The 26,805-nt window shown below is 49.5% G+C and overlaps 1 protein-coding gene across 1 annotated transcript; it reads right to left on the bottom strand.

The window, feature by feature from the left end:
- Window positions 1–963: 963 nt before the first annotated feature.
- On the bottom strand, window positions 964–26,418 carry PSTPIP2 (proline-serine-threonine phosphatase interacting protein 2). The gene is made up of 15 exons (XM_065657103.1): window positions 26,386–26,418; window positions 17,856–17,956; window positions 11,584–11,661; window positions 10,630–10,664; window positions 9,983–10,089; window positions 9,212–9,274; window positions 8,671–8,769; window positions 8,024–8,069; window positions 7,563–7,642; window positions 4,452–4,550; window positions 3,837–3,933; window positions 3,439–3,520; window positions 2,394–2,428; window positions 1,595–1,652; window positions 964–1,018 (listed from the first exon to the last, which is right to left on the bottom strand). The coding sequence occupies exons 1-14, from the start codon at window positions 26,416–26,418 to the stop codon at window positions 1,603–1,605; spliced, it is 1,005 nt and encodes a 334-aa protein (XP_065513175.1). The 3' UTR covers window positions 964–1,018; window positions 1,595–1,602.
- Between the last annotated feature and the right edge of the window lie 387 nt (window positions 26,419–26,805).

Here is a 26,805-nt window from a genome sequence, read left to right as displayed (position 1 = left end):
GCTACGTTTGTTTCTGGTCCTGCAGAGCCAGAATGAGTCCAAGTTCACAGATTCCCAGAAGTTAATCAAATTGAGGTCTCCAGAGCCTACCAGGGAGAAGCTATACCATGAACCTAACAAAAAATGCAAGCCCCTCATCAGAGAGGCGGTTGGAGGAGCTGACTGACTTCCTTCAGATTCTCAACAAGGCTGTGGGACTTCCCAGCAGGTTCATGGTGGCACAGCCTCTCGCGAGGTAGCTGTGCTGCAAACTGCTGCACCAGGCAGGATGTAGATCAGCTTCCAGCGAGCCTGGAGCACACAGAATCACAGAATGGTTTTGGTTGAAGGGACCTTCAAAGCTCATCCAGTGCCACCCCTGCCATGAGCAGGGACATCTGCACCAGCTCAGGTTGCTCAGAGCCCCGTCCAGCCTGGCCTGGGATGTCTCCAGGGATGGTTCAGCCACCACCTCCAGGGGTGTTGAAACTAGATGATTTTCAAGGTCCCTTCCAACCCCAACCATTCTGTGATTCTCTCTGGGCAACCTGTTCCAGGCACGTGGTGTAACCGTTGGTGCTCCTCAAAGTAAGTTCCCTGAGAGACGTGACCGAAATTAAACCTAAAGTACAAGTTTAATCACCATTAATGAAAAACTTTAGAAACAGGCAGAAGTGTGACCTGAGATCTGAGTGGGATACATATGCCCCGAACGCATGCCAGTGTACCCAAAGCATCATGTAGCAATCCCCTTGGTACATATGACTTCTCAGTTATCCGGAGAGTGGGAGGTTCCAGCCTGTGTCTGGGTCCATCTCTTATACTCCTTTTCTTCCACGTAGTGTGAAGATGGGATATCCGTCCAAGGAGTTTGTTAATCAAAGTCACAGGATTTTAGTAGGCACTTTCTGAATGTATGAATAATTATCAGAGTCCTCAAATACTTTCTTAAAACGGAGAAGCACTTCAGCTCTGTGCGGCTGGGAATAACTGGAAACACGACCTCTGCCACGCTGTACAGACCAACAGTGTATTCTGCCTGGAGAACATACAGAACAGGATCAACAGTGCCTAAACCACACCTCCAGTTCAGACAAGTGATGGGAGGGCTGACATGACCATCACTTCCAGCTGGTCACCTCAAACTGTGATCCCTTAACCAGTGGCCTTTCTTTCTCCACTCTGCCTCCTGTGCATAGCCGCAAAGAATCATAGGATCACTTTGGTTGGAAGAGACCCCCAAGATCATCAAGTCCAACCATTAACCCAACTCTGGCGCTAACCCATGTCCCTGAGAACCTCATCTATGTGTATTTTCAACCCCTCCAGTCGTGGTGACTCCACCACTGCCCTGGGCAGCCTGTTCCAATGCCCGACAGCCCTTTGGGGAAGAAATTGTTCCCCAGATCCAACCTCAACCTCCCCTGGCGCAACTTGAGGCCATTTCTTTGTGTCCCTGTCTCCCTTCAGCTCCTGTTCTCCAGCTGAACCCCCAGCTCTCTCAGCCGCTCCCATCACCCTTGTGCTCCAGCCCCTTCCCCAGCTCCGTTCCCTTCTTTCAACTCACGCTACCATCTCCTATTAAATCCTTTCTGCACCAAATGTGAGTACTTACTGTGGCTGTTAGTGACTTATCAAGCTGTAGTCACCAATTGTAGCGTAATCAGGATCACCTGAAACACAGAGCACATAAAAATTAGGTCTGTTCACGAGAAGCGCTCATTACGAGATGTCATCATGCACTGACCACCCATGTTAAAGGGATGGCATGCAGGGGCAAATGACGCTCAAAGAGATGACTTGATTTGCCTAAGAGCCATAGCAGGACCTGGTTTTACCAAGTCCCACTGCAGTATCCCATCCCTGAAGCAGCACTGGGAATGGTACGACTCATGCTGCTGAAGCAGAGAATGGCCCAAACTGCAGAGACTGCTGGTATCCCAAGTTTAGACATCCATAACCTTCAGAAGTGCCTATATGGAGGGCTTCGATCACAACTTCTGAGTAAAAACTTGCCTCCGAAGCCAACCCCTGACTTCTCAGTGTCTTTCAGCAGGCACCACAGTTACAACAGGAGCTTCACCTAAAGCAATCCCTTTAGAGAGCTAAAACAGAGTCATAGAACCATTTTGGTTGGAAGAGAGCCTTAAGGTGATTGAGTCCAACCATCAACCCAACTCTGGCACTACCCCATGTCCCTGAGAACCTCATCTCCATCTGTTCAACCCCTCCAGGGATGGTGACTCCACCACTGCCCTGGGCAGCCTGTTCCAATGCCTGATAACCCTTTCCAGAAATAAATTGTTCCCAAGATCCAATCTAAACCTCCCCTGGCACAGCTTGATCCAACAGGGAAGAACAAGAGCAGAAAGAACCTCTGTGGGGCCAGAAACCACACAAAGCAAGTGACTCACCTGGCGCGCTGGTCGGGGTGGGTAGAGGTCCCCTCCTGCAGAGAAGGAAACACAGAGGTGAGGATCTGCGTGCCTACATGTTGTCCTGGATCTGTGCTCCTCAGGTGCCCTCCCAGAGCTGGTGGAAGGGCAAGAGGTTTGGCCATCCTGGGCTTTATGGAGACCTGTTGCCAAGGCATGTCCTGGTGGGTTCACCACGGGCAGCCTGCTTGGCAAACACGGGAAGCGAAGCCGATGCGGGGGGCGAGAGGAAAGAGTAACCAAAAAGCAGTGATTTGGGGAAACATTCACAAGTGAGCCTCAGGGCATGCCTTTTTACGTGCCTTTTTACAGAGTGAGACATCAGGAGGCATAATTGGACATGACTCCTCTCCCAGTATGACAGCCAAGGTGGTACACTCATCTTTAGCAGCAGTCTTTTGCCCTGAATCCCCATTTTTCCCCCAGCAAAGTCATCCTTCACGCTGACCTCCCTGCCCAGCTTCTGTCCCAGGGGAGTGAATTCAGCCCCACACGTGTTTTTAACTGATCCATCTCCCCTCTGACAGACAGACCACATGGAGAACCATGCAGGGAAGCCCAGAAGGTTTCATTCTGGTACCAAAGGCTGCTATAGAAGGGAGCTCACATAGTTCCCAGAGAGAGCAAGACATGGAATTCATTATCCCCCAGACTGCCTTGCTTTTCTGCTGTCCAAGCATCACAACCCATCACCTCCATGCAAAAGACTGCTGGAATACAAGAAAAAAAGAGCAGACCCTCATCACAAGCACTTTCAGAATAAGATTCCTAACCATGAGAAGGAAGAAATGACCCCAAAAGGGGGAGCAAAAACTTCTGACTGGGCTTGAGGAGGTCCTTGAACAGCTTATGGTAGGTATAACTCTTGCTGTGAAAAGTGATGCACTACACAGCGTAAGAAATGTTTTCCTTTAATACTCCCAAGTCAAGCCTCCAATAGACTGAAAGCAATAAAATAACATTTTCTGGGGGGGAGAGCATAATTTGCAATAGCAAATGCAATTGTACATGTTATGTCCCTTACCTTGATATAGGTACAGGAACCGGACTTCTCACAGGAGTTGGATTTCTCTGCGTATTATAGTAGTTTTCATAAACAACAGGAGCTGGGAAAAGTTAACAACAGTAAAGTACAGACCTTTTATAGCCATAAACTACTTGTCCTACCAACATTCAGCTGCTAAGTCTTTCCCTATCTCTGGGGAAATGCTTGATCAGAAAATTAAAAGTTACAGAAAGGGGAGATTACCATAAGGAGCTGGTGATAAATGGCAGAGACTAGTGCTGAATGCCAGTGAATGAAATGATGGATGTTGCAAATTCATTGTTTTTTGCATCCAAACTGATGCTGATCAAAGCAGCAGCTCCATGAGAAGTACAGGGAAGTCAGCACTACTGTGTGAGATTGTACTGAACTCTTACCTGGAGCCGAGCTTCCAGTTTTGCGTAAATTTACAAAAAAATCAATATCCTTCTCAATGCTGCACATTTCTAAACTCTTGCGGATTTCCTCATATTTCTGCAAAAGGGAAATAAAAAGCGTTTCTATGCATCAGGTCAAAAAAAGTGGTTTTTTCCCCATCATTGATCACACATGGAGTGAAAGCCCAGTGCTTACCCAAGACACAAGCTTCAATGGTAGGGGAACCATAGAATCATAGAGTAGTTTGTGTTGGAAGGGACCTTCCCAGCTCCCCCAGTGCCCCCCCTGCCATGAGCAGGGACATCTGCACCAGCTCAGGTTGCTCAGAGCCCCGTCCAGCCTGGCCTGGGATGTCTCCAGGGATGGGGCATCCACCACCTCTCTGGCCAACCTGAGACGGTCTTTCACTACCCTGAAAAAACGTGTGAATCGCAGAGAAAACCTCATCTGCAAGAGCTCCAGCCAAACCCTTCTGCCTACACGCTCACGCTGGCGCCCAGTGGCTGATCAAAGGCCACAGCCCAACTCAGTTGTAACACAGCTCAGGAAAGCAAATTAGGATCTGCTTTCCCAGCGGAAAAATGAAGGTATGGAGAGACCTTCATTTGACGTACCTCGTCATTCTGGACGCAGTCCTGCGAGAGCTGGTTGACATGGAGCCAGAGGGCGTTGCGGAAATAGTTGATCCGCTCCCACTCCTGAGTCTCAAAGAACTGTAACGACACAGACAAAACAGCCCTGATGACTTTAAAATGAGAGCAAATCTATTTTTATCCTGAAATGTTTCACATCCCCAAGTACCACTACAAAGGTGACTGTCCTCAGCCAGGAGGAGCAGGTCGTGATGGTCTTCTGCAGCAAATATGGAAACCATGAGTCCTCCAGCTCATCCAGAGGAGAAACCATCCCTCTACACAGCCAGGTGTTTGAAAGATGAGTGTTAAGCTCAGGAAAGTCTGCAGAACTGATGTGGAAGGAGTCACCTGGCACACCACTCCCTCTGGGAGACCAAGCCAGTTTCCAAATCAGTGCATGTTCCTTAGGTCGTGCCATCCCAGGTCACCTCCCTCCCACACCTATGGAGCAATAAAAAAGCACCAGGGATGCATGAAAACAGAGTTGCACTGACTGGCTACTCTTCTCCCTCCTTGCTGCTCAGCACTTTTCCAAGCAGGTTTAAACTCAAATCTTTCGAAATCTGCTGTCTGGTATACCTCAGTTTCACACGCCTTTACACATTTCCGTGAAAGATAACATTTAATCCCGAGTGTACATATGCACTTTTTATCAGTTATGACCCTGGCAACACATCAAGGGGAAAACCTCCAGGTCATCTGTCTGTGGAAGCAAAAATACTCCTTCCAGTGGTCCACGTTCAGAGGGGCTTTTGGAGACCCCAGACACCACAAGCACACGAGCACTGAGACGCTGACACCCGCCGAACAAAACAGACTGCAAATTCCGTTTCAAAAGGAAAAAGCTAAATAGAGGCCTGATGAGAAGTAGTTTGGGAAGGGATCAGCACAGCTGGGAGTGGGAAGGCCATTTGCAAGCTTGCAGCAGACCCTGGATAAAACCCTGATTTCTGTGGTCCCTGTCCATCCCTTGGTCACAAATCACAGGCGGCTGCAAGACATAGGTCAACAGCACAGCAGCTGCACGCTCCTCTCGCCACCACCTCTGGACTTCCCCAGCATGTGATAGAAATCCTTGCTAGACCACTCTGCAATGGGACAGTCCGCTTTAGGCTGATGCAGTCGCTCAGAGGGGTTCCCGTGCTGCCGTGTGGTCCACGAGACACAAGGCGAAGGGCTCCTGCTGCATGGGGATGGCTTCACCCTGCCTGCATCCCCAGCCCAACAACAGCCTCTGCTGCAAAGTCATTTAAAATCTTTCAGAGTTTGAGATGGAGTCTGCTGGGTGGTGGTGTGGCTGTAGAAATATAGAATCACAGAACAGTTTGGGTTGGAAGGGACCTTCAAAGCTCATCCAGTGCCCCCCCTGCCATGAGCAGGGACATCTGCACCAGCTCAGGTTGCTCAGAGCCCCGTCCAGCCTGGCCTGGGATGTCTCCAGGGATGGTTCATCCACCACCTCCCTGGCCAACCTGGGACAGGCTCTCACCACCCTCAGTGTAAAACATTTCTGCACATATTCACCAAGGGGAAGTCGTGCTTGACCAACCTCATAGCCTTTTATGAGGACATAACAAGGTGGATTGATGATGGCAGAGCGGTGGATGTGGTCTACCTTGACTTCAGTAAAGCATTTGACACCATCTCCCACGCTTCCTCACGGCTAAACTGAGGAAGTGTGGTCTGGACGATTGGGTAGTGAGGTGGACTGTGAACTGGCTGAAGGAAAGAAGACAGAGAGTTGTGGTCAATGGGGCAGAGTCCAGCTGGAGGCCTGTATCTAGTGGAGTGCCTCAAGGGTCGGTACTGGGACCAGTACTACTCAATATATTCATCAGTGACTTGGATGAGGGACTAGAGTGCACTGTCAGCAAGTTTCTGGTGACCCCAGGCTGGGAGGGGTGGCTGACACGCCAGAAGCTGTGCTGGCATCCAGAGACCTGGACAGGCTGCAGAGTTGGGCGGGGAAAAATTTAATGAAATATAATAAGGGCAAGTGTAGAGTCTTGCACCTGGGCAGGAACAACCCCAGGTTCCAGTATAAGTTGGGGAACGACCTGTTAGAGAGCAGTGTAGGGGAAAGGGACCTGGGGGTCCTGGGGACAGCAGGGTGACCATGAGCCAGCACTGGCCCTTGTGGCCAGGAAGGGCAATGGGACCTGGGGGGATTAGAAGGGGGTGGTCAGTAGGTCAGGGAGGTTCTCCTGCCCCTCTGCTCTGCCCTGGTGAGGCCTCATCTGGAATATTGTGTCCAGTTCTGGGCCCCTCGGTTCCAGAAGGACAGGGAACTGCTGGAGAGAGTCCAGCGCAGCCACGAAGATGCTGAAGGGAGTGGAGCATCTCCCGTGTGAGGAAAGGCTGAGGAGCTGGGGCTCGGGAGCTGGAGAAGAGGAGACTGAGGGGGGACCTCATTCATGGTTATAAATATATAAAGGGTGGGTGTCAGGAGGATGGAGCCAGGCTTTTCTCAGTGACAACCAACAGTAAGACAAGGGGTAATGGGTTCAAGCTGGAACACAAGAGGTTCCACTTAAATATGAGAAGAAACTTCTTCCCGGTGAGGGTGGCAGAGCCTGGCCCAGGCTGCCCAGGGGAGTTGTGGAGTCTCCTTCTCTGCAGACATTCCAACCCGCCTGGACACCTTCCTGTGTAACCTCATCTGGGTGTTCCTGCTCCGGCGGGGGGGTTGCACTGGATGAGCTTCTGAGGTCCCTTCCAGTCCCTGACATCCTGTGATTCTGTGATTCTATGATATTGGCCTCAAGTTTCCAGATGTGCAAAGGTGACTGTGGCCATGACTGTTCAACAAGATGGCCACAATGAATGTCCAGACAAAATATGTCACTATCCAGTGCATTGAGTCTGTCAATTTTAAAAGATGGAGGAAGACAAAAAAAACCCCTAAATAGTAGTGGAAACTATACTGGAAGCCAAGCATGAGAAACCCACAGGGTTAGCTGCAATTAATCCTGCTTCTTCACTGTCTGGGCAATACAGAGCAGAAGGAAAATCTGAACCATCTCTCAAGCCCGCAGCAAAGGATGGACATCCAGAAGACGACATTGCCACATGGCGTTTTGGGGCATTTACCTCGCAAGCTTTGATGTGCTCTTTCTGCCATTCTTCTCGGATCTTTTCCAGTGTGGTAACGCTCTGCTGGTAATTCCTGTCTGCAAGGGAAATCACATTGTCATCTGATTAACACTATTAAAAAAAACCCAACACCTTCTCTAGAAGGTAATATATGAAGCCTGAAATGGCTGGAACATCAGGGAGAAAGCAGCAGTAATGTGTGACCTCAGCTGAGGGTGGGCACTGCAAGGGGATGTGGAACCACACAGCAAGGTGGAGGGTCCTGCTACAGGAGCAGCCTTGGTGGGGCCATGCAGGCTTCCCAATGGCAGGTGCCCACCTCCGGTACCTTGGGCACGTGTTTCTGAGGAGCCTGACCCAAGACTACTGCTTGCCCAAGAGCCATGCCATGGCTTCATAACCCCGTGCTCTGGGAAACGCGCTCCTCGCCCTTCAAACGTTGCCGTTTCCACGCTCACCAGAGTCCTCCAGAGCTGATTTTGTCTGAGCCAGCTTCAGGAACAGCTGCCAAAAATGAGAGAGAAGCACTGGTGAGGCTGCATCTCAAATACCGTGTTCGGTTTTGGGTCCCTCGCACCAAGAAAGAGGTGCTGGAGCGAGTTGAGAGAAGGGAACGGAGCTGGGGAAGGGGCTGGAGCACAAGTGTGATGGGAGCGGCTGAGGGAGCTGGGGGTTCAGCTGGAGAACAGGAGCTGAGGGGAGACAGGGACACAAAGAAACGGCCTCAAGTTGCGCCAGGGGAGGTTGAGGTTGGATCTGGGGAACAATTTCTTCCCCAAAGGGCTGTGGGGCATTGGAACAGGCTGCCCAGGGCAGTGGTGGAGTCACCATCCCTGGAGGGGTTGAACAGACACAGAGATGAGGTTCTCAGGGACATGGGGCAGTGCCAGGGGTGGCTTAATGGTTGGACTCGTTGATCCTGCAGGTCTCTTCCAACCATAGTGATTCTATGACTCTAAGAAAGGTAGAGGAGAACCCTCATGAATCACCAGTCCTCCCATCTCACCTCAACACCCAGAGCCGGGAGAAGAGCCATGGGGCAGGAGAGCTGTGAGAAGAGACATCCCTTTATCGCCCTTCCCCATGGCCACCCCTCTCTCCATACCTTCTCCTGCTGCTTCTGTGTCACCAGGTTTGCGTTGCGGTGCACAGCCTGTTCCGCCTCGTCCTTGTCCCTGCAGCGCTGCTCGTAGAGCCGCTTGGCCTGGGAGAGCCACCAAACAGGGCAGGAACGTGTCAGCAAGTAAGGACATGCAAATACAGCTCACACGGGAGGCTTTGGAGGAAAGCCCAGCCTAGGAGTGAAGAGGCGGGCGCAGGCTGCCAGCAGAGCAGGGAATGCCACACAAGGTTCAGAAGTCCTGCAGCTTGGGCCAAACCAACCTCACAAGACAAGCTGCTCTTTTCTCAAGATGAAAAGCTTGTGGCAATCGAGTCCATGGCATCTAAATCACCCATATCCAGCCCTGAAAGGCCACCACCAGCCTTGCGTACTCTTCAGCTGTGCTGAGCACAGCCTGCACGCCACAGACACAACACAGGGACTTGCAGCAGAGGAGAAAGACCCTCGCATCTAAATGCACCATGGCCATGCATCTGAGCAGTGTTAACCCACACGACAACAAACAGCAGCACATTTGCTTTACCTCCATGGTCTTCTTGTACTGCAAATTCCTGTTTTTGTGAATCGCCTCCATTATCAGTTCTATCTGTGAAGACAACAGACATGGAGTCAGCACATCACCGACCGTCGGAGCTCCAGGATGAGCTATATGGCTTAGGAAAAGGAAAAAGCCTGGACCAAATTGAGACGGGTTTAAGGACCTTCGTCTATCCAAAGCATCTTCCCAAAAGCTATCCAAGACATTAATCTTCTATGCATCTATCTAAGCCTCCACTTGTGTATGCGAAAGAGCTCTACAAATGAAATCCTAGCAATATATAGTATGGTATTGTCTCCATAGAGTCTGGCAAAAGTGGAAGCCCACTCACCTCTGCTTTGTCGAAACCAGCCCCTAGTTCTAGCTGTTTTCGCTCATTCTCCAGACCAAGCCATCTCAAGCCAGAAGTTAAAAGGCTTGCCAAGTTTAGTGAACCCTATGGAGACCATACAGCACTACATATATGCTTTAAAAACATTCCTGGTTGAGGCTGGCACCCTTCGAGCTGAGCCCCTGCTATCGCTGACCCCAAAAGCCACCCGAAGGAGAAGACACAGCAGCGAGAAGAAGGAAGTTGGAGGTTGCAGCACACTTCACGAGCGCGGTTGCCACATGTAGGAAGGAGCTCGGGACTTCCCGGCAGCCACAGGAACCGAGGCCATGGCCAGGGCTGGGGCACAGCAGGAGACACCGGCCCCATCGCTGGGGCAGGACCAGCCACCTGTGGCCAAGGCGTGTGGTCCCACAAGGCTTGACCTTTTTCCGATGCAGTTTTTGCTTTTCCCTGAAGTCCTCCATTTTCCTTGCTTCCTCCCGAAGGGTTTGCGCCAGCTGGATGTGACCTTGCCCCTCTTTGTCTATCTCTGCAAAGAAAAAGAAAAATTAAAAATACATGTATATATTCCTAAAAAGACTCTGTTGCTCAAGTCAGCTGTTGTAGCTGATATCAAACTGACCCAGAGGCCCCCACATCATACATCCCCTTGCAGAAACACATAAAAGCAGCAGCACTTTTGAAGAAGCCTCCAAGCAGTGCTTGCCTATGTAAGGATCTCTTCCGGATCCGTCCTGCTCCTGGAGCCTGCCCTTTAGTTTAAGAAAACTCATATCAGGAGAAGTTATTCAAATGAGCACAGTCACATCTGCCCTTCATCCAGATGAATCCAGGCACATTTCAACGCATCACAGACCTAAGGAGCTGTCTGAATGGAGCATTGCCCTAGGCAACCAATGTGGGGCACAGAAAAAATAATGCTAAAAAAAATAAATCCAGGAGGATAGCCTATGCCTGACCCCAGCTTCACGCTGCTTTGGAGGCTTCTCTGCTATTTTCTTCCCAAGCTGTTGCCTTCAGGCTTTGGTGCTGCCAAGTGTCCTGACAAACACAAAGAAGAATTACTCACGTTGTTTGAAAACGTCCAGTGATCTCTTCAGCGTGCTGAAAAACAGGCAGAGCATTAAAATGAGTGGCAGAGCACAGCCAGGTGCAGGCATCAGCATCTCTCCCAAACCAGGTGGCAAGTCCGTCACTCAACACAGGCCAAAGCAGCTCCTATCCAAGCAGGTTTATTTACCTTTTCTACACCTCTGGCTTTTTCCCTCTTGGTGACTATAACACAGCTCCCATGGTTTGGGGGCTACTTTTTGTCTTTCTGGACATTGGATGCGATCAAAAATCCTGACTTTCATGAAAAATGTTTCAGGCAAACTCCTAAGAGTATCACTTGGGACATATGAACACCTTCTACGTGGTTCATTGGCCAGCGTTGGGAAACACAGGGAACATTTCTCCCTGTAAATATAGTACAGTTAAGATTTCAGAAACACTTTATGTGACATCTCAACACAAAGCTGTAAAAAAATGACGGGAGAATATCAGATCAGGCATGTATAAAGCGCAGGAAGCAGAAGGTGCCAAGGGTCACTGGGGAAATGGAGACCTAGTCATGGAGCCAACTTAAGCACCAGGGCAACGTGCTGGGCATTGAAGATTTGCATGGTTTGAGGCAAGGAAGTACCTTTACTTCCTTCTGGCCACAAAAACAGCCAGGAGCAAACCCAAGGTCTCATGATCCTCCTCCCTCTGCTGAACCACCAGCCCACATCTCACCTATCTGATGCTTTGGTTAGTCTACAGCTGGTGGCAACTTGGTGGAGTCCAACATGTTTATTAGCAAAGGCCAACCCAACTGTGCACTGTTCGTTCACAAGACTGATTTCAGATCACCTTCTGTTAGTATCATAATCACATTTCAACGCTGTTTTGTCTCTCACAGCTTCCTTCCTCCTCGTCCCCATTCATTGCTCCAGGTGAGGACACCCATAAAAGCAAAACACACACAGGACTGTGAACTTACTTCAGCTCTGTCTGCCCGCAGGGCTTCTTCTTTGACAAATTAATGAGCTCTTTGCCATATTTTTCTTCTATAATTGCCCTGTGCAGGAAAGAGGTAAATGAGAGGAAGTTCTAATTTCAGAAACTGGTACTTGGTTACAGCAGAGGCCAAGACCCGGTCTTAACACCCTTCTTATCTTCTGACCTGCTGCAAACCAACAGTGCATGGCTGGATGAAGGAAGGCTGTTTTCCACAATTACCCAACGGCCTCTCAGCTCCCCGCATCTCCCCACAGCCGATGTGTGCCAGGACCACCTCAGCAGGAGATGGAGGACTAAGCAGCCAGTGCAGTCGGTGGCCACATGCAGCCAGGTGAGCCACCGGGATAGTTTTTAGCTCCATTTCCTGCAGCAACAAGGCTTGTGCGATGACACGTTTTCTGCATCTCAGCCATCAGTGTCTGTCAGTCCATCCACACAAAGTACTTTTATGTCCCCTGGCTGGTTTCAGCCCAATGTGACATCTCAAAGACCACTCAGGCACCGTACATGCACCTCAAAGCGCAGCTGGGCCATTTCAGCTGTTCAGGACTTTTTAAAATGAAGCAAGGGGTACTCTTTCCTGCCCACCTCTGGTCCTTATGGAGAACATCTTGTGGAGGCAACACATCTTGTGGAGGTAACATAAATAACACCTTGAGAGATCTAATTGTCCTCCCCTCTCAGATGAAAAAGATTGGGGAAAGAAAGCCTGTGTGTTACATTCTAGGAGCAACCAGCTTTTTGCAGTTGCTTTGAAACCTGTGCAGGCAACCAGGGCTGGACTTGCTTGGTCACATGTAGATACCTCCACCTGGGTGAGCCACCCTACCTGTCTGCAGTCAGGGGAGAGAAATAAGTACTGCTAGAGGCTTGCATTAGAAGGTCTACTGGATAAAATAAATAGCTTCCTAAAATGCCTGTATCTCTAACGCAGACACATATGTTGTTGTTTCCTAGAGTCTGGCTGTGGGGCTCACCTAATTTAACTCTTTAAAAACTCCAGAAGATTGTAGGGGAATGAAAAAGATAAAGATTATAAATTAATTTTTTTTTCCTCTGCCTAACAACATTCCCATGAACTTCCTTTTGAGACAAAGCTTCAAGTCCAGTAGGCGTTTTGTCCATGGCTGGGACCATGTAACAGTCATGCTGTACATGGAGAACTTGTCCGTGTTCAGAGACAGGTGCCAGTAGCAAGTCCAGATCCAGCATAAAACCATGCCTGAGGCAGCCTGGGCTTCTGTAATCTCCTCCTGGTGAGACACATCACTGGGAATCTAAACCTTCTTCAAGAGGAACAGGGCACAGCCTGTGGAGGAGTTTTGCACTGCCTCCACTGTCAAGAACACAGTTCTCAGGGTGCAGCAGATGGTTCCTGGGGCAGGTAGAAAGCCCAGATTTTCCTGGAACATGGGGTTACAGCCTAGACAGATGCATGAGGTGCTTTTAATCGCAGGTTCTCCTGTTCTTCATCCCCATCACATTTGCTCCAGGCTGCTTTATACCAACTCTTTTATTCACAGGTTTGTCTTCTCCAGTTCTCAATACCAAAATTACATTAATTCAGGGTTGTTCTACAACTGTCTTCATATTTTGACACTGCTAACCAGGTGAACCATGAAGTCAAAATACATGGCCAGGGCACCTCAGTTGTGCCGCTGCAGCCACAGAACCTCCACTTAGGTCGTACCCTTTGATTAATAAACACACTATCTAATGTTACTACTTTTTTTTAACTTAAAGTCTGTGCACTGTCCGTAAGGTACAAAGACAAATTCAGGACAAAGCCAAGCCTCTCATATGTCCAGGTCCTCACCTGAGCTTCTAAAGCTGATCTGCAAGGTGAACTTCACGGGAGAGCATGTGGCCTGGTATGGGAATATAACAGAAAGCTGCCGAGAAGAATTGTAAATACACTCAACTTTAGCTGGGGTGTAGAAAAATAGATATATCACACTAATTGTTGTTTAGCATTGGGTGCCCGACAAGAACCCCTGTGTTTAGGTAACACAGGCCTGTGATAGACTTAGAGGCACCTTATGGAACATGTTTGAGGTTCCTGCTCTTCTGTGGAGAAGATCAAAGCCCAGCAGAAAACTGTGCCTGTGTGATTCCTTGAAATACAGGTGCAATCACCAGAAAATTTAAAGGAATTTTTACAGATCTATCAGCAGAAGAGTGGGGAAGGCATACTACATGGTTTTTGCAAGCTTGGGATACTGGAGCTGCATCTATCCATTTATTAGAAGGTGAAAAAGATGTATTGAGCCAGATAGCCAATGGTGACCAGATAGAATGTGGATTTGCTCAGCTGTAAAATATCAGAGGTCCTGATGAGTGAGACATTATTGCACCTGCATTATATCAATGGTTGTGTGCCACAGTTTTAACAGCATACGCAGACCTATCAAATTGGTGCTGTTCATACAAAACTGGTGTACAATGGAGAAAGGTATTAATTCGGTGCGGCAGATGGGGATGGCTTATGCGTTGCTTTTGGTGTAGCAGTAATGAAAAGTGTCAAAATGAAGTTTTCGAGAGGAGCGTCTGCCTCACTATAACCCTTGGTTATACCAGCAGTGACAAATGCTACAGGTTATCATAGAATCATTTGGTTGGAAAAGACCCTCTGGATCATTGAGTCCAACCGTTAACCCAACCTTGTCACCAAACCATGTCCCTGAGAACCTCATCTCCGTTTGTTCAACCCCTGCAGGGATGGTGACTCCACCACTGCCCTGGGCAGCCTGTTCCAATGCCCGACAGCCCTTTGGGGAAGAAATTGTTCCCCACATCCAACCTCAACCTCCCTGGCGCAACCTGAGGCCATTTCCTCCTGTCCTATCACTTGCTACTTGGGATATAATGTAGGTATCCTAGAAAATTCCTTGAGGGAAATTTGTGCTGTAATTTCAGGACACTCTGTTCAGGTGGTGAACAAAGGAATGCCATCAAAACCAAAAGGAGATATAGCACAGGTGATGAGGAAACAAATGCCTGGAAAGGGCAGAAACAACCAGTCACTCCTGACAACCTAATGCACCCATGTCTCCCTGATACCTGGATCACAGCCCGGGCAGGATGGTACAGAACTGCACAATCGGAAAAGTTCTGGACATAGGTAAATGGCAGAAAGCATCAGAAATTACTTCGTCCTAAGAGTGGCCAGAATGGAAATTCACTGACTAGAATCAACGATCTCATGACCCTATAAATAGCGACCCTAAAGCGAGACCCTTTAAGTTCTCCTGGATCACAGCGGGCTGTCACCAGCATCTCCTTCCGATCAGATGTCTGCCAGGGCTGACTTCAAGAAAACTCAGTAATGATCTACTGACGATTCTGCAAGGATCCAAAGGTGTAACTCTGCACACTCTGACAGCAAAGACGGATTTTTCAAGACTCAACAAGTGCTCATTGAGAATGCCGCACCAAAAATTAGCAATTTGCTAAACTCAAGAGGGAAATTTTAGCTACAGCTATATCTCCACATATATTCCACATACATGCGCACAAAGCTGTAGATTAGCGGTGCGAATATATTCAGATAACCATGGATTAAAGCACTTTAGTGTGTGTGTGATTTATAACCTTGCATGTATGTGTTTTATTCCCATGACTATGTGTGGTTTTATGTGTATATAATTTGATTTATCTCTTTTCTAAGTATAGTGTGATGTTGCCATCATCAAATCTTTAATTAAGTCACTGTATTGATTATAGCAAATTTCATTGAATTGTTTTTAAACCACTTTATTAATCACCTGTTGATTAAGAGTTATTAGAAATCATATACTAAACTGGTGATCTACCTCAATAAATCCTAAATTGCTGCTAAATCAAAGTACTGTTATAAATCCACTTCTGTGACACAAAAGCAATATACTTTCCAAGCATTGCTTCAGGGATATGAACACAAATGCCACCAAATGATAGCAGCTGAAGCAGCACTATGGTCGGGTACCGCTACCGTTTGCAGTTAAATTGATGATCTGTTGATTACAGCAGCATCACAACAAGAAATTGAAGCAGCTGCCAAATTTTTGAAAGTGCATTTATAGGATCGAGGCTGGGCAACTAACCCAAAGAAAACATAGGGCTCTAGTACTACTGTACTATTTTCGGAAAGAGTTTGGCATAGACAAATTAGAGAAATACTAAATTAAGTACAGCAAATAGTCCAGCGATTTTCTGTACTAGCCACAGTAAAACAGCCACAGACCTTTTTGGGCATTTTTAGGGCACTGGAGAACGTTCATCCCTACATCTCCTGTGGAGGGCCCACCCCTTGCAACAGGTTAATAGAAAAGCACAAAAACGTGCCTGGTTTACTGATGGAGGTACACCACCTCCAGAATGTGATGGGGACTGAAGTTCTTCTAGGTGGTATCTGTCCCAAAATGGTAAACGTGGGGGAAACCGAATTGTTTACACAGATGGATTGTGTGGTGGGACCACGACGTGTTGGTCTGGATGTGAAGGTTCATATAATAACCCCTAAGAACACTGTATGGCTTTGTGCCCTAACTCCTGCTCTTATTTTACATCCCTTGTTGATATCAGATTCTCGAGTTCTTGTATGTCAGGTATCTTCAATGAATACCTGTACCTTATCTAGTGGAGACACTGTGTTATTGGTGTCACAAACCCAACATTGAATTGAAGTTCAAATTGAAAAAGCACGAGCCAGAGCTCTCCAAACTGTGTGGGTAATTAACCCACACCAGGTTATTAAACTATGAGTAACATTAGCTGAAGGAGCTGGAGCAACACATATGTATTACTGGAAGGTGGTGACACCCCTGTTTTCCTCCTCTATTGCAGGGTGGCTTGTTGTGCTTTGTAATCTTGTACTAGAAGCACATGCCCAAGATCAACATGTAAATACTTAGATTTGATTAGCCTCTCCTGTAACTAACTCATCTGCCTTTGGTATTAAGGGAAAATTAACAGCTACAGATCTTTTAACAACATCTTTTATTGGCATGGCAACCCTGGTATCTGTATTATGGAATTATACTACGCTAAGAGATTTTGGTATTAATGTTTCTTATTGCTGTTTTTTCTGAGTACGTAATGGTGTACGCCAATGAACATCACAAAATTGATTGACAGTGGATTGTTTCCTCCTTCGACACCACAAATGCTGCTTCAATTTTGAAGGCATGTATTGCTTTAATATGAATGATGAATCAGCCAGCATGGAAGACGACATTTAACATCTTCAGTACTCAATGAATCAAATGAAACCATCTACTGATAATGCCTGGCTGAATGAGTCATTGAATTCCCTGACAAGATGAGTGGGACACCTGATTCAAAGCATTGTTGTAGAGATATGTTTATTCCTTTTTCTATATATTTATTGTGTGCTCTGTGCTACACCCCGCAAGTCCAAATGAACATCTGCAGCTTCACCAGCCCCAGTGGAAGCATCTCTTGAGGAAGGGGTGGAATGTGAGAATATAACAGAAGATTGGTGAGGAGGAGAATATGCTCAAGCAGCTGCACCTAGGGTGTAGAAAAATAGATATATCACACTAATTGTTGTTTAGCCTTGTGTGCCTGACAGGTAGAACATCTGTGTTTCGGTAACACAGGGCTATGACAGACTTAGAGGCACCTTATAGAACATGTTTGAGGTTCCTGCTCTGCTGTAGAGAAGATCAAAGCCCAGCAGAAAACTGCACCTGTGTGAATCCTTGGAATACAGATGAAAACAGCAGGTTTGGTGATCCTCTAGCAAGGACTGAGCTCCTCAGTGCCCTTGTCCCCACCTGCATGCCTCTGCCCAGGTGCTTTTTTGGGGATCCCCTGGTTCATGAGATAACAAAAATAAATTTACTCTTTGCATTTCATCTACGGTTTTGTGGTTGTTCCTGAGACCTGCCTGCATCATCTCGCACACCTCTGCTGACTACCAAGAGCTGCAAACACTTCAGTATGGGTGTCTGGTAACATGTAAGACTGAATTATTAAACAGCTCCTGATTCCTCTTTCTCTTTCACAGAGATTTCAAAATGTGAGCGTCAAGCCCTGCCTCACAGCTGCGGATTCCCGGGCACAGACGTCATACCATGGTACCAGCTGTTCAAGGAGAAAACAAGTTCCTCATCAGTCAAAAATCAAAAGTGTTTTAACACAGCGGACAGTTAAACACAACAGAAACTAAACTGGGAATACAAGTAGAAGTAGTGCCACCGCCTCTCTTCCCAGGTTCAACCCAACCCATTTCCAGAGGCAGCTCTGTACCTTTCCTTCAAAAAGTCTTCAAACTCTTTGCAGTTCTTCCTGCCATCATTCAGATGCTGTATGATGCTGTCGTAGCCCACCGTGCTTGTCAGATCCGAGCTCTGAAAACACAAGAACAGTGGTCACATCTCCGTCAGTGCTGTCCACGGCCACTGCCACCTCCAGCAGCATTTGCTCAGCTGGGAGCAGGTGTGCAAGTGCCTCATTCTGATTTGCCTGTAAATCACATGAAATAAGATCTTTTGGGGGTGGGAGTCGCTCCAGAATGACAACGGTGGTGGCAAATTGGGACGAGGCACTTGCCTGACTTTAGAAGACAGAAAAGCTCGGTCCTACCACATCCCGTTGGTCCCTCCTGGCCTGAGCACAGCTGTCCCCATGGCACACAGCATCTCCTTAGCTGTCAGCTCTAACTTAATGAAATAGAACACTAAAAACCCTCTAAGTCTCTAGATGTCACCCATCTTGCTGCTGCTCCGACCGGTTTCTGCAGACACAGAGATGGATCTCGGTTAGTGTTGACTCGCACTATCCTGGGCATCGCCCTCATATCTGGCCTTGGTGTAGGAACCTGCACTTGGGCCGGAGGTGAATTTAGCAGACATTTCTGCACGGGATCACTGAGTTATGGGCTTCCCTCACTGCCCTCAGCAATGTATGGATGTACCCAATGACCACTGCTGCAACAGCCTTCTCTTTGGTCTTGCAGGAAGCAACCCTTTCTCACACATCAATTCAAAACACCACTGCAAAGATCATTTCCCTAAGTACCAGGTCCCCCCACCACTGCTGTATGCCCAGGGAAGTGGTTGAATCACCATCCCTGCAGATGTTTGAAAGATGCGTAGATAAGGTTCTTAGGGACATGTTTTAGTGACAGTGTTACGTTAACAGTTGCACTCGATGATCTTGAGGGTCTTTTCCAACCAAAATGAATCTATGATTCTGTGACCTCCTACACATCACACAAGGACAGCTTCTTCACTCCCCAAAAAACATCACAGCCATGAAGAGGTGCTGCCCTCACCATCTGTGGAGACACGTCCCATCTCCCAACCCAGGGCTCTCAACCCCACCATGCCACTCACACTTGGGGAAGCTTCCCACAGACTTCTGAAGGATCATTGCTTTTCTTCAAATTACTCCTTAAAAACATATATTGTACTGTGATGGCTATTAAAAAAAGAAAGAAATATATATACATGCAGCAATGATGTAGGTGGGCTAGGATGAAGGCTGATTAACTCTACCCTATTCTTCCTTCATCCCTGTGCCGGGAAGCACCTTAGGACAAAAAATGCATTTGTGCACTAAGACTGTTTAGGATTTACCACCCTGGAGATGTAGGCCAAGAGCAGGGCTCCTAAGTGCTATGGTAATACAAAGAGATGCCCTGGCCATAAGGTCTCCTTCTCTGCAAGAAGCCTGAAGCAGATGCAGGGAGCTGAGCAGAAGGTGCTGCCTGTCGTCTTCTGCAAAGAGAACAAGTCGGTGTTGCATGGAACAGCACATACGTGAGCAAACATTATTGGGAAAGAGGCTGCAGATATGAAACTCAGGGACAGGAAGCAGAAGCCACGAACTGTTATTAAGAAGCCTGAAAAGGAATAAATGCAAGACAGAGAGATTCAGAAAATGGTTTGAATCCAGGATGAGAGCATGCAGAGAACTGGCATGAAAATGTGGGCAGCAGAAGAGGGAACTTCTTGTGCGTTTGTACCTGCTGCAATAAATGAAGAGGAACAGGTCTGGTGTTAGTGATAAATGAAGAATTTAATCATGTGGACTTCCCTAAGAAGTCAAGGACTTGAATGTCAGTGGCCAGAAAGCAAGAAGTGGCGAATAGGTGGAGTGGGACCTGCAGGAAATCCCCAGGTATCCCAGGCCAGCTTTGCTCCATCCATGACATGCACGAGAAGAGAGGACTGTGACAAGGACCCAAGCAGAAACCAAAACCAGTTTCTGTTGCTTTACAAAGCACAAACATCCCTTCAAAATGGGCTTATTACTGATAAACCCACAACCTATTCTCAGTTTGCATCGCATCTTTGCTAATCGTGTCTGTGAAAAAGGAAACACCCTTGCACAGAAGCCAGTGTTCAGGACAGTTGCAAAACACAGGAACATTCAAAAGTGCCTTCCTGCACCCAGTTTCGAAGGAAATAAAATGGACTCAGAGAACAACCATTGGTGGCTGCAGGACAGTCAGACCCACATCACTGCGTGTCGGGGGCACCCGAGGGTTCCTGCATCTGCTGTGCTGCCTGGGACACATGCGCTTGCTGCACCAGGCAGAAGTGCGCCAGGAGAAATTGGGAACATCCATTAAAAATGTGCACTAAGCTCTTTATTTTATCTCCCTTCCTCTTCCAGTAGGATTTAATTCATAGAATCATACAATCGTAGAATAGTTGGGGTTGGAAGGGCCCTTCCCAGCTCCCCCAGTGCCCCCCCTGCCATGAGCAGGGACATCTGCACCAGCTCAGGTTGCTCAGAGCCCCGTCCAGCCTGGCCTGGGATGTCTCCAGGGATGGTTCAGCCACCACCTCTCTGCCCAACCTGGGACAGGCTCTCACCACCCTCAGGGACAATTCCTTCCTCATGTCCAGCCTGAATCTCCCTCCTTTAGTTTAAAACCATCACCCCTTGTCCTATCACAACAGGCCCTGCTCCAAAGTCTGTCCCCATCTTTCTCACAGGCCCCTTTTAAGTACGGAAAGGTGCAATAAGGTCTCCCCGGAGCTTCTCTTCTCCAGCTGAACCCCCCAACTCTCTCAGCCTGTCCTCCCAGCAGAGCTGTTCCAGCCTGGCATCATTTCTGGGGCTCCTCTGGCCCCTCTCCAGCAGGTCCAGGTCTGTCCTGTGCTGAGGCCTCCAGCACATATGTATTTCCTAAGCATCCAAGGCTGGACCAGACCTCACAGTGCAAGGTTTTACATGAAACATGGGAGGTAACAGAGATGGTGGAGGTTTCCATAAGAGCTGCTTCCAGACAGGAGGAGCTTCTGGCCCAGAAGGAACTGGGCAGGGCTGTATGCCATGAAATCAGCCTTTGCAACAGCCTTCTGAGCAGAGGTTGGCATGGAAAGAATAAAAAGGACCAGCGTGACTGCCCATGAGACATCCCAAAGGCAGAGCTATCGGGAAGCAGTGAAAGAGGAAGAACACCACAAAGAGCACAGAGCCATATGCACAGAAGACAAGATTTAAAGACATAATAAACTAAGTCAAAGACAGGTATGGAGAATGGGGAGTTCCACCAAGCTCTTCCCAGCCAGAGGGATGCAGGAGGATGAGCATCTCTCCCCCCACCCTCTGTCCTGGTCCTCCCCGCTGGGAAGAGCTCTGAGCCCCTGTGCTATTTAGAAGACAGCCCATGGAAACAACAAACAGATGATTTCAAGGTGACAAAGCAGCAGCTGATGTTTCTCGAGCTCGCAGGGCTCAGCAAGACGTGGCCCCCCCTCCACAACCCGCTGTCGGGGTTTGTGCCATCCTCCTGACAAAGGAGTAGGAATTCGTGTGTTTGATGTGATGATTTGGGGGTTTGTTTGCACTTTTAGATGATAGAGGAGCTAAAATGCTCTAATGGGGATCTGAAGACACGTTATAACCTTGAGTGAGTCACAGCTAAAAGGCAAGCTGCTGAGATTGACATTTCTGTCTTCTACCCCAATTTACGTGGAAAACCCCCTCCAGACAATGACATGAGAGAATCATAGAATCGTTTAGGTTGGAAAAGACCCCCAAGATCATCGAGTCCAACCATTAACCTCATATTGCCAAGTTCACCTCTAACCCCACGTCCCTGAGAACCTCATCTCTGTGTCTGTTCAACCCCTGCAGGGATGGTGACTCCACCACTGCCCTGGGCAGCCTGTTCCAATGCCCCACAGCCCTTCGGGGAAGAAATTGTTCCCCAGATCCAACCTCAACCTCCCCTGGCGCAACTTGAGGCCATTTCTTTGTGTCCCTGTCTCCCCTCAGCTCCTGTTCTCCAGCTGAACCCCCAGCTCCCTCAGCCGCTCCCATCACACTTGTGCTCCAGCCCCTTCCCCAGCTCCGTTCCCTTCTCTGAACTTTATCCAGCACCTCAAGGCCTTTCTTGGCGTGAGGGGCCCAAACTGCCCCCAGGATTCGCGGTTTGGCCTCCCCAGTGCCCAGCACAGGCCGGTCACTGCCCTGGGCCTGCTGGCCACACCAGTGCTGGTCCCAGCCAGGATGCTGGTGGCCTCTTGGCCACCTGGGCACACGCTGGCTCATGTTCAGCCACTGTCACCAACACCCCCAGGTCCTTTTCCAGCCGCTCTTCCCCGATCCTGCAGCGTTCGTGGGGTTGTTGTGACCCAGGTGCAGGAGCCGGCACTTGGCCTTGTTGAACCTCAGACGACTGGCCTCAGCCCACTGATCCAGCCGGTGCAGATCCCTCTGTAGATCCTTCCTGCCCTCCAGCAGTCCATCCCAGCCTTCCCAAAAACGAAAGGTTTGGGGCACTGCACTGCTCACAGACCACCTCTTGAAAAATCCTTTATTTAAGCAGAGCTCTTCATATATCTCCTCAGCCTTATCTGCTCAGAGAAACACAGTGGAAGCTGGATGTCTATTTTAGTAGTTGGAAACACCATGCAACAATAAAAGTGTCTGCTATTCTTGCTCATATATCACTCAGGGTCCTGTGGAGGTTGCTGAGACCTGGAGAAATGGTTGTGCTGATGCCCGCAGGGAGCGGGGTGAGGAGAGCAGAAGATGCTGCGAGAGGATACGGTTCCTCCCCACCCCATAACCAGGTGGGTACAACAGGACAGACGAAACCCATCACAGGGAGGAAAAGGACCGACTGCAAATTCACCCACCTGGGAACAGCATCCTGAGAAGAAAACGCTTTTTTGCTTCATAATTTTCCATTTGTGGTTTCCTCCCCTCTGTGCCAACACACCTACACCTACCCAGCCCACCCTAAAGACACAGGAAGCCATGGACCACCCTGCCTCAGTGCAATTTCTCCTGCCCACGAACCCCACGTTGTCGCTTCCAAACGACGACCTGAGGATTCCATCACACTGCCGGTGAGCTCCGCCAAGCCAGCCGTCGTTTAGAGAAGGAGAAGCAGGGGCCGAGGGGAAGTGAAACGGCCCAACCAGTGTCCCATCGCGAGTCATCAGCTGGGGAATGAACGCCGGGCTGGCAGATGCCCCGCTGCCTGCCCGCACCCCTGCCTGCTCCCCCGGGATGCAGGAAAAATTAGGAAGAGTTTATCCCAGGTCAGCCTTGTGGGGCTAAAAAAAAAAAAAAGAAATACAGCTGGTCGCAGCCCTGGCAAAATAACATCCATAACTCCTGGCAGCGGGTTCATGCCTGAGCCATGGATGGTTTTAGCAGCATCACTTTTTCTTGGCGTGACAAAGAAACATTTGATAGTGCCTGCAAGATTTAGATACCTAAGTCTGATTTTCAAAAATCGATTGACCAGACCAAGCTCGGTGCAAGGTGTTAGCCAATAGATCAGACAAAGTATGCTTTAGCATTATCATCGTTTCTATTTTTCCCACATAGTTTCACCAGACCAAAGCGCTCTGATGAGACCCAAAGCTTTGCTGTTGGGTTACCCGAAATACACTTCAAGAACAGGCTTGGGGAGAACCAGACACATGCCAAGGAAATTATTAAAGCGAAAGAGGAGACCTCCTATAGTGAAAGAAGAACAGCAGGTTGCAAAAACAAGTGAAAACAAAACTCCACACTTGCTCAACTCATGGCAATCCCTACAGGCAGGACAAGAGGAAACAAACATGATTCGTGGAAGGAAGCGTCACACAAGTGGGGGCATTTGAGGCAATGCACGTGCAGCTTTGAGCATCTCCGGATTTTGGCCCTTGGGTGAGCAGCAGCAATGAAAGTGCAAACCGCTTTATTTAAGGACATGTATCAGCTTATGCTGAGACCTAAGAGCATGAGCAAACTCGAATGCAGAGAGCAAAGTCGCAGTGTGCTTTCCCAACACGGTGCATCATGAGCTTCACAGCAGGACCAGGTTCCAGTGCAGGAAAAGAGACACACGCACCTCACCGGAGAAACCAGAACTACCGGGGTTTAAAGCTAAATCAGTCCCCAGTGAAGTCTGAGGCACAGCCCCACCAGCCCAGCAGAGCAGGAGGCTCGTCCCCATGAAGAAACTCATCCGTCACCATTCACGATCAGCTGCATTTCACAGAATCACAGGCTGGTTGGGGTTGAAGGGACCTCTGGAGATCACCCAGTCCAACCCACCTGCTCAAGCAGGGTCACCAGAGCAGATCACACAGGGTCGTGTCTGGGTGGGTTTGAATGTCTGCAGAGAAGGAGACTCCACAACCTCTCTGGGCAGCCTGGTCCAGGCTCTGGCACCTCACAATAAAGAAGTTTCTCCTCATATGCAGATGGAACCTCCTGTGCTTCAGTCTGTGCCCGCTGCCCCTCATCCTGTCGTTGGGCACCACTGAACAGAGTCTGGTCCATCCTCTTGACACCCACCCTGGACATATTTACCAGCATTGATAAGATCCCCTCTCAGCTTCTCTTCTCCAGCTGAACAGCCCCAGCTCAGTCTCTCCTTATAAGAAAGATGCTGGAAGCTGCAACACCAAAAGTGGTTCAGCTTCTGGCGGGTTCAGTTGTTTTTTACACCTTGTTCCATCAGTTGTCCCATCAATTAGACCTTGTCCCATCAATTAGACCTTGTCCCATCAATTAGAACATCCCTCCCCTGGAGCCCTCACAATATCTCTCCTTTCCTGTCAGGCTGCCCTGATCACTGCAAAATCATTTGCTTCAGCAAAGAAGAGCTCTCCTTCCTTTTTTGGTTTAAGCGAAGTTATCTAAGAGGAAAAACTGCAGGAGGAAGTTTGCGCTATCTCATTGCACTTAACAGCAAACCAAAGCTGGACCAGCTCCGCTCCACACCTTGTCCAGATTTGGGCTTTTCTGCTCATCTCTTGTCCCCCCTCCCCAGCCCTTGCAGCTGATGCACAGTCACCGGTACGTGGCGTGGGGGCTGCCTGGGGTGGTAACTGCCTTTTCCATGGGCCAAACCACCGCAGCAGGGCCTGACCTCTCCACTGAGTCACGTCCATCACGCTCCCACCCAACCTCCACCGCAGCTGCCTGCCCAGGCACGGTTCCTCGGTCAGCGGGGCGAGAAGCACACAGGCTTCGGAAAGGAAAAAGCCAAGCAAAATCCCTGGCAGCACTGATAGTTCGGGCCCAGCGAGGACAGGGGATTATTGAGTAAACAGCCGTGTTTGCAATACAGGGTCGGGGCAGGAGCGGGCGCCCCGTGCAATGCCCTGGGTTATCCTTGCCTTCGGAGCCTGGGGCTGCTCCTGCCCCGAGTTTTCTCCCATTGAGCCGCCTTCTCCAGGATCCTCCTTCAAAAAGCATCACACCACAGCAGGAGAGGAACAAACTGGGCAGCGCTACCCGAAGCCAGCCCTGTGGCGAGGACCTCTTTTTCGATCCAATGAAGCACGACAAACTATGTCTGCTCAGCTCTCCTGGCATCACAGTTACCCCCCGCAGCCTGGGGGATGCTGCCACCGCACTGGCATCCCTCCCCTGCTGCATGTTTGCAAAGCAAAGGGAGCACCGTGGAAATTCCTGCGCAACAAATAGCTGAGAAACTGCCACCGGGTGCAAAGCTGGCTTTATTTTCCAAGCCAGGTTCGATACCTATGTGGGATTTACGAACCTGACAACGCTACGGTGGATAACATGGTAATGTGCCAGGTGAACCCTGTGCTCTACGCTTGCCCCCTCTCATTCCACAACATGCAGGAGCCCCAAACCCCGTGCCTACTCCTCCCAAGGCCCATGTACCTTCCCCCTGTCCTCCAAGACGGGAGCCACTGCCCAGGCACAGCCTGGTGAACCCTGAGTGCCACCATACACAGGCTGGGACTTTCTGCCCCAAAAGCCAAAATTTTGTAATCTGTTTCCTGGTTGCCACTACCTGCCGTGAAGACATGCACACCAAGAGGAACTAAGCAGCCGCAGCGCCAACGCTCTGCAACACTTAAGTGGGTACTCGACACTTCTCCATTCCCCAAAAGCACAGTTGGGACTCAAAATAATAAATCGTGGCTTTCCCCGAAACGGGGCTTTTCCTCCCCAGCCTGGCAGCAGCACACAGAGGCACTCGCTGCTAGTCCAGTATTAACTCGAATCCAAGGATGCTTTTTTGGACAAGGCGCCTCCGAGTAGTTCACTGGCGGACAATTAATATTAGCAAACCCTCAGCCCGTCACCGATTCCTCCATCGCGGCATCGGCAGCTCGGCGGGGCACATTTTGGCTGCACGGGGCGGGCTGCGAAGCCACGGCTGTGGGGACACGCGTGGACGGGCAACACCAGCCAGGGGGTTGCTCAGAACCTTCAGCAAAGCCACCCCAGGGCCAGGGAGCCAGGTCTGAGCAGGGAACAGTGACCCCCCCCACACCCAGCTGTGATGCCTGTGACCCCCCCTGCTCCAGCCGGGTCCCGCCGTGCCCCCGCTCACCCAGAAGTTGTCCCTGAACAGCGACTCCCGCATGTTGCTGCTGCTGCCGCCGCGGCCGCCGCTCCGGGTCCGCCCCGTCCAGCCCCGTCCCGCTGGTCCCACCCCGCGGCGCCGTGTCCACACCCGCCCCCGCTCCGAAAAAACACAACGACACCGATCACGGCTCCATCCAGCCCTCTCGCTGCGTGGAGCCCCGCGGTGCGCTCCTGGGTCCCCGCGGGGAGCGCTGCTGAGACCGCATCTGGAATATTGTGTCCAGTTCTGGGCCCCTCAGTTCCAGAAGGACAGGGAACTGCTGGAGAGAGTCCAGCGCAGCCACGAAGATGCTGAAGGGAGTGGAGCATCTCCCGTGTGAGGAAAGGCTGAGGAGCTGGGGCTCTTGAGATTGGAGGAGACTGAGGGGGGACCTCATTAACGTTT

Source organism: Caloenas nicobarica, chromosome Z, assembly GCF_036013445.1.
Source record: "Caloenas nicobarica isolate bCalNic1 chromosome Z, bCalNic1.hap1, whole genome shotgun sequence".
Classification (NCBI taxonomy): Eukaryota; Metazoa; Chordata; class Aves; order Columbiformes; family Columbidae; genus Caloenas; species Caloenas nicobarica.
This window is presented reverse-complemented; position numbering and strand designations above follow the sequence as displayed.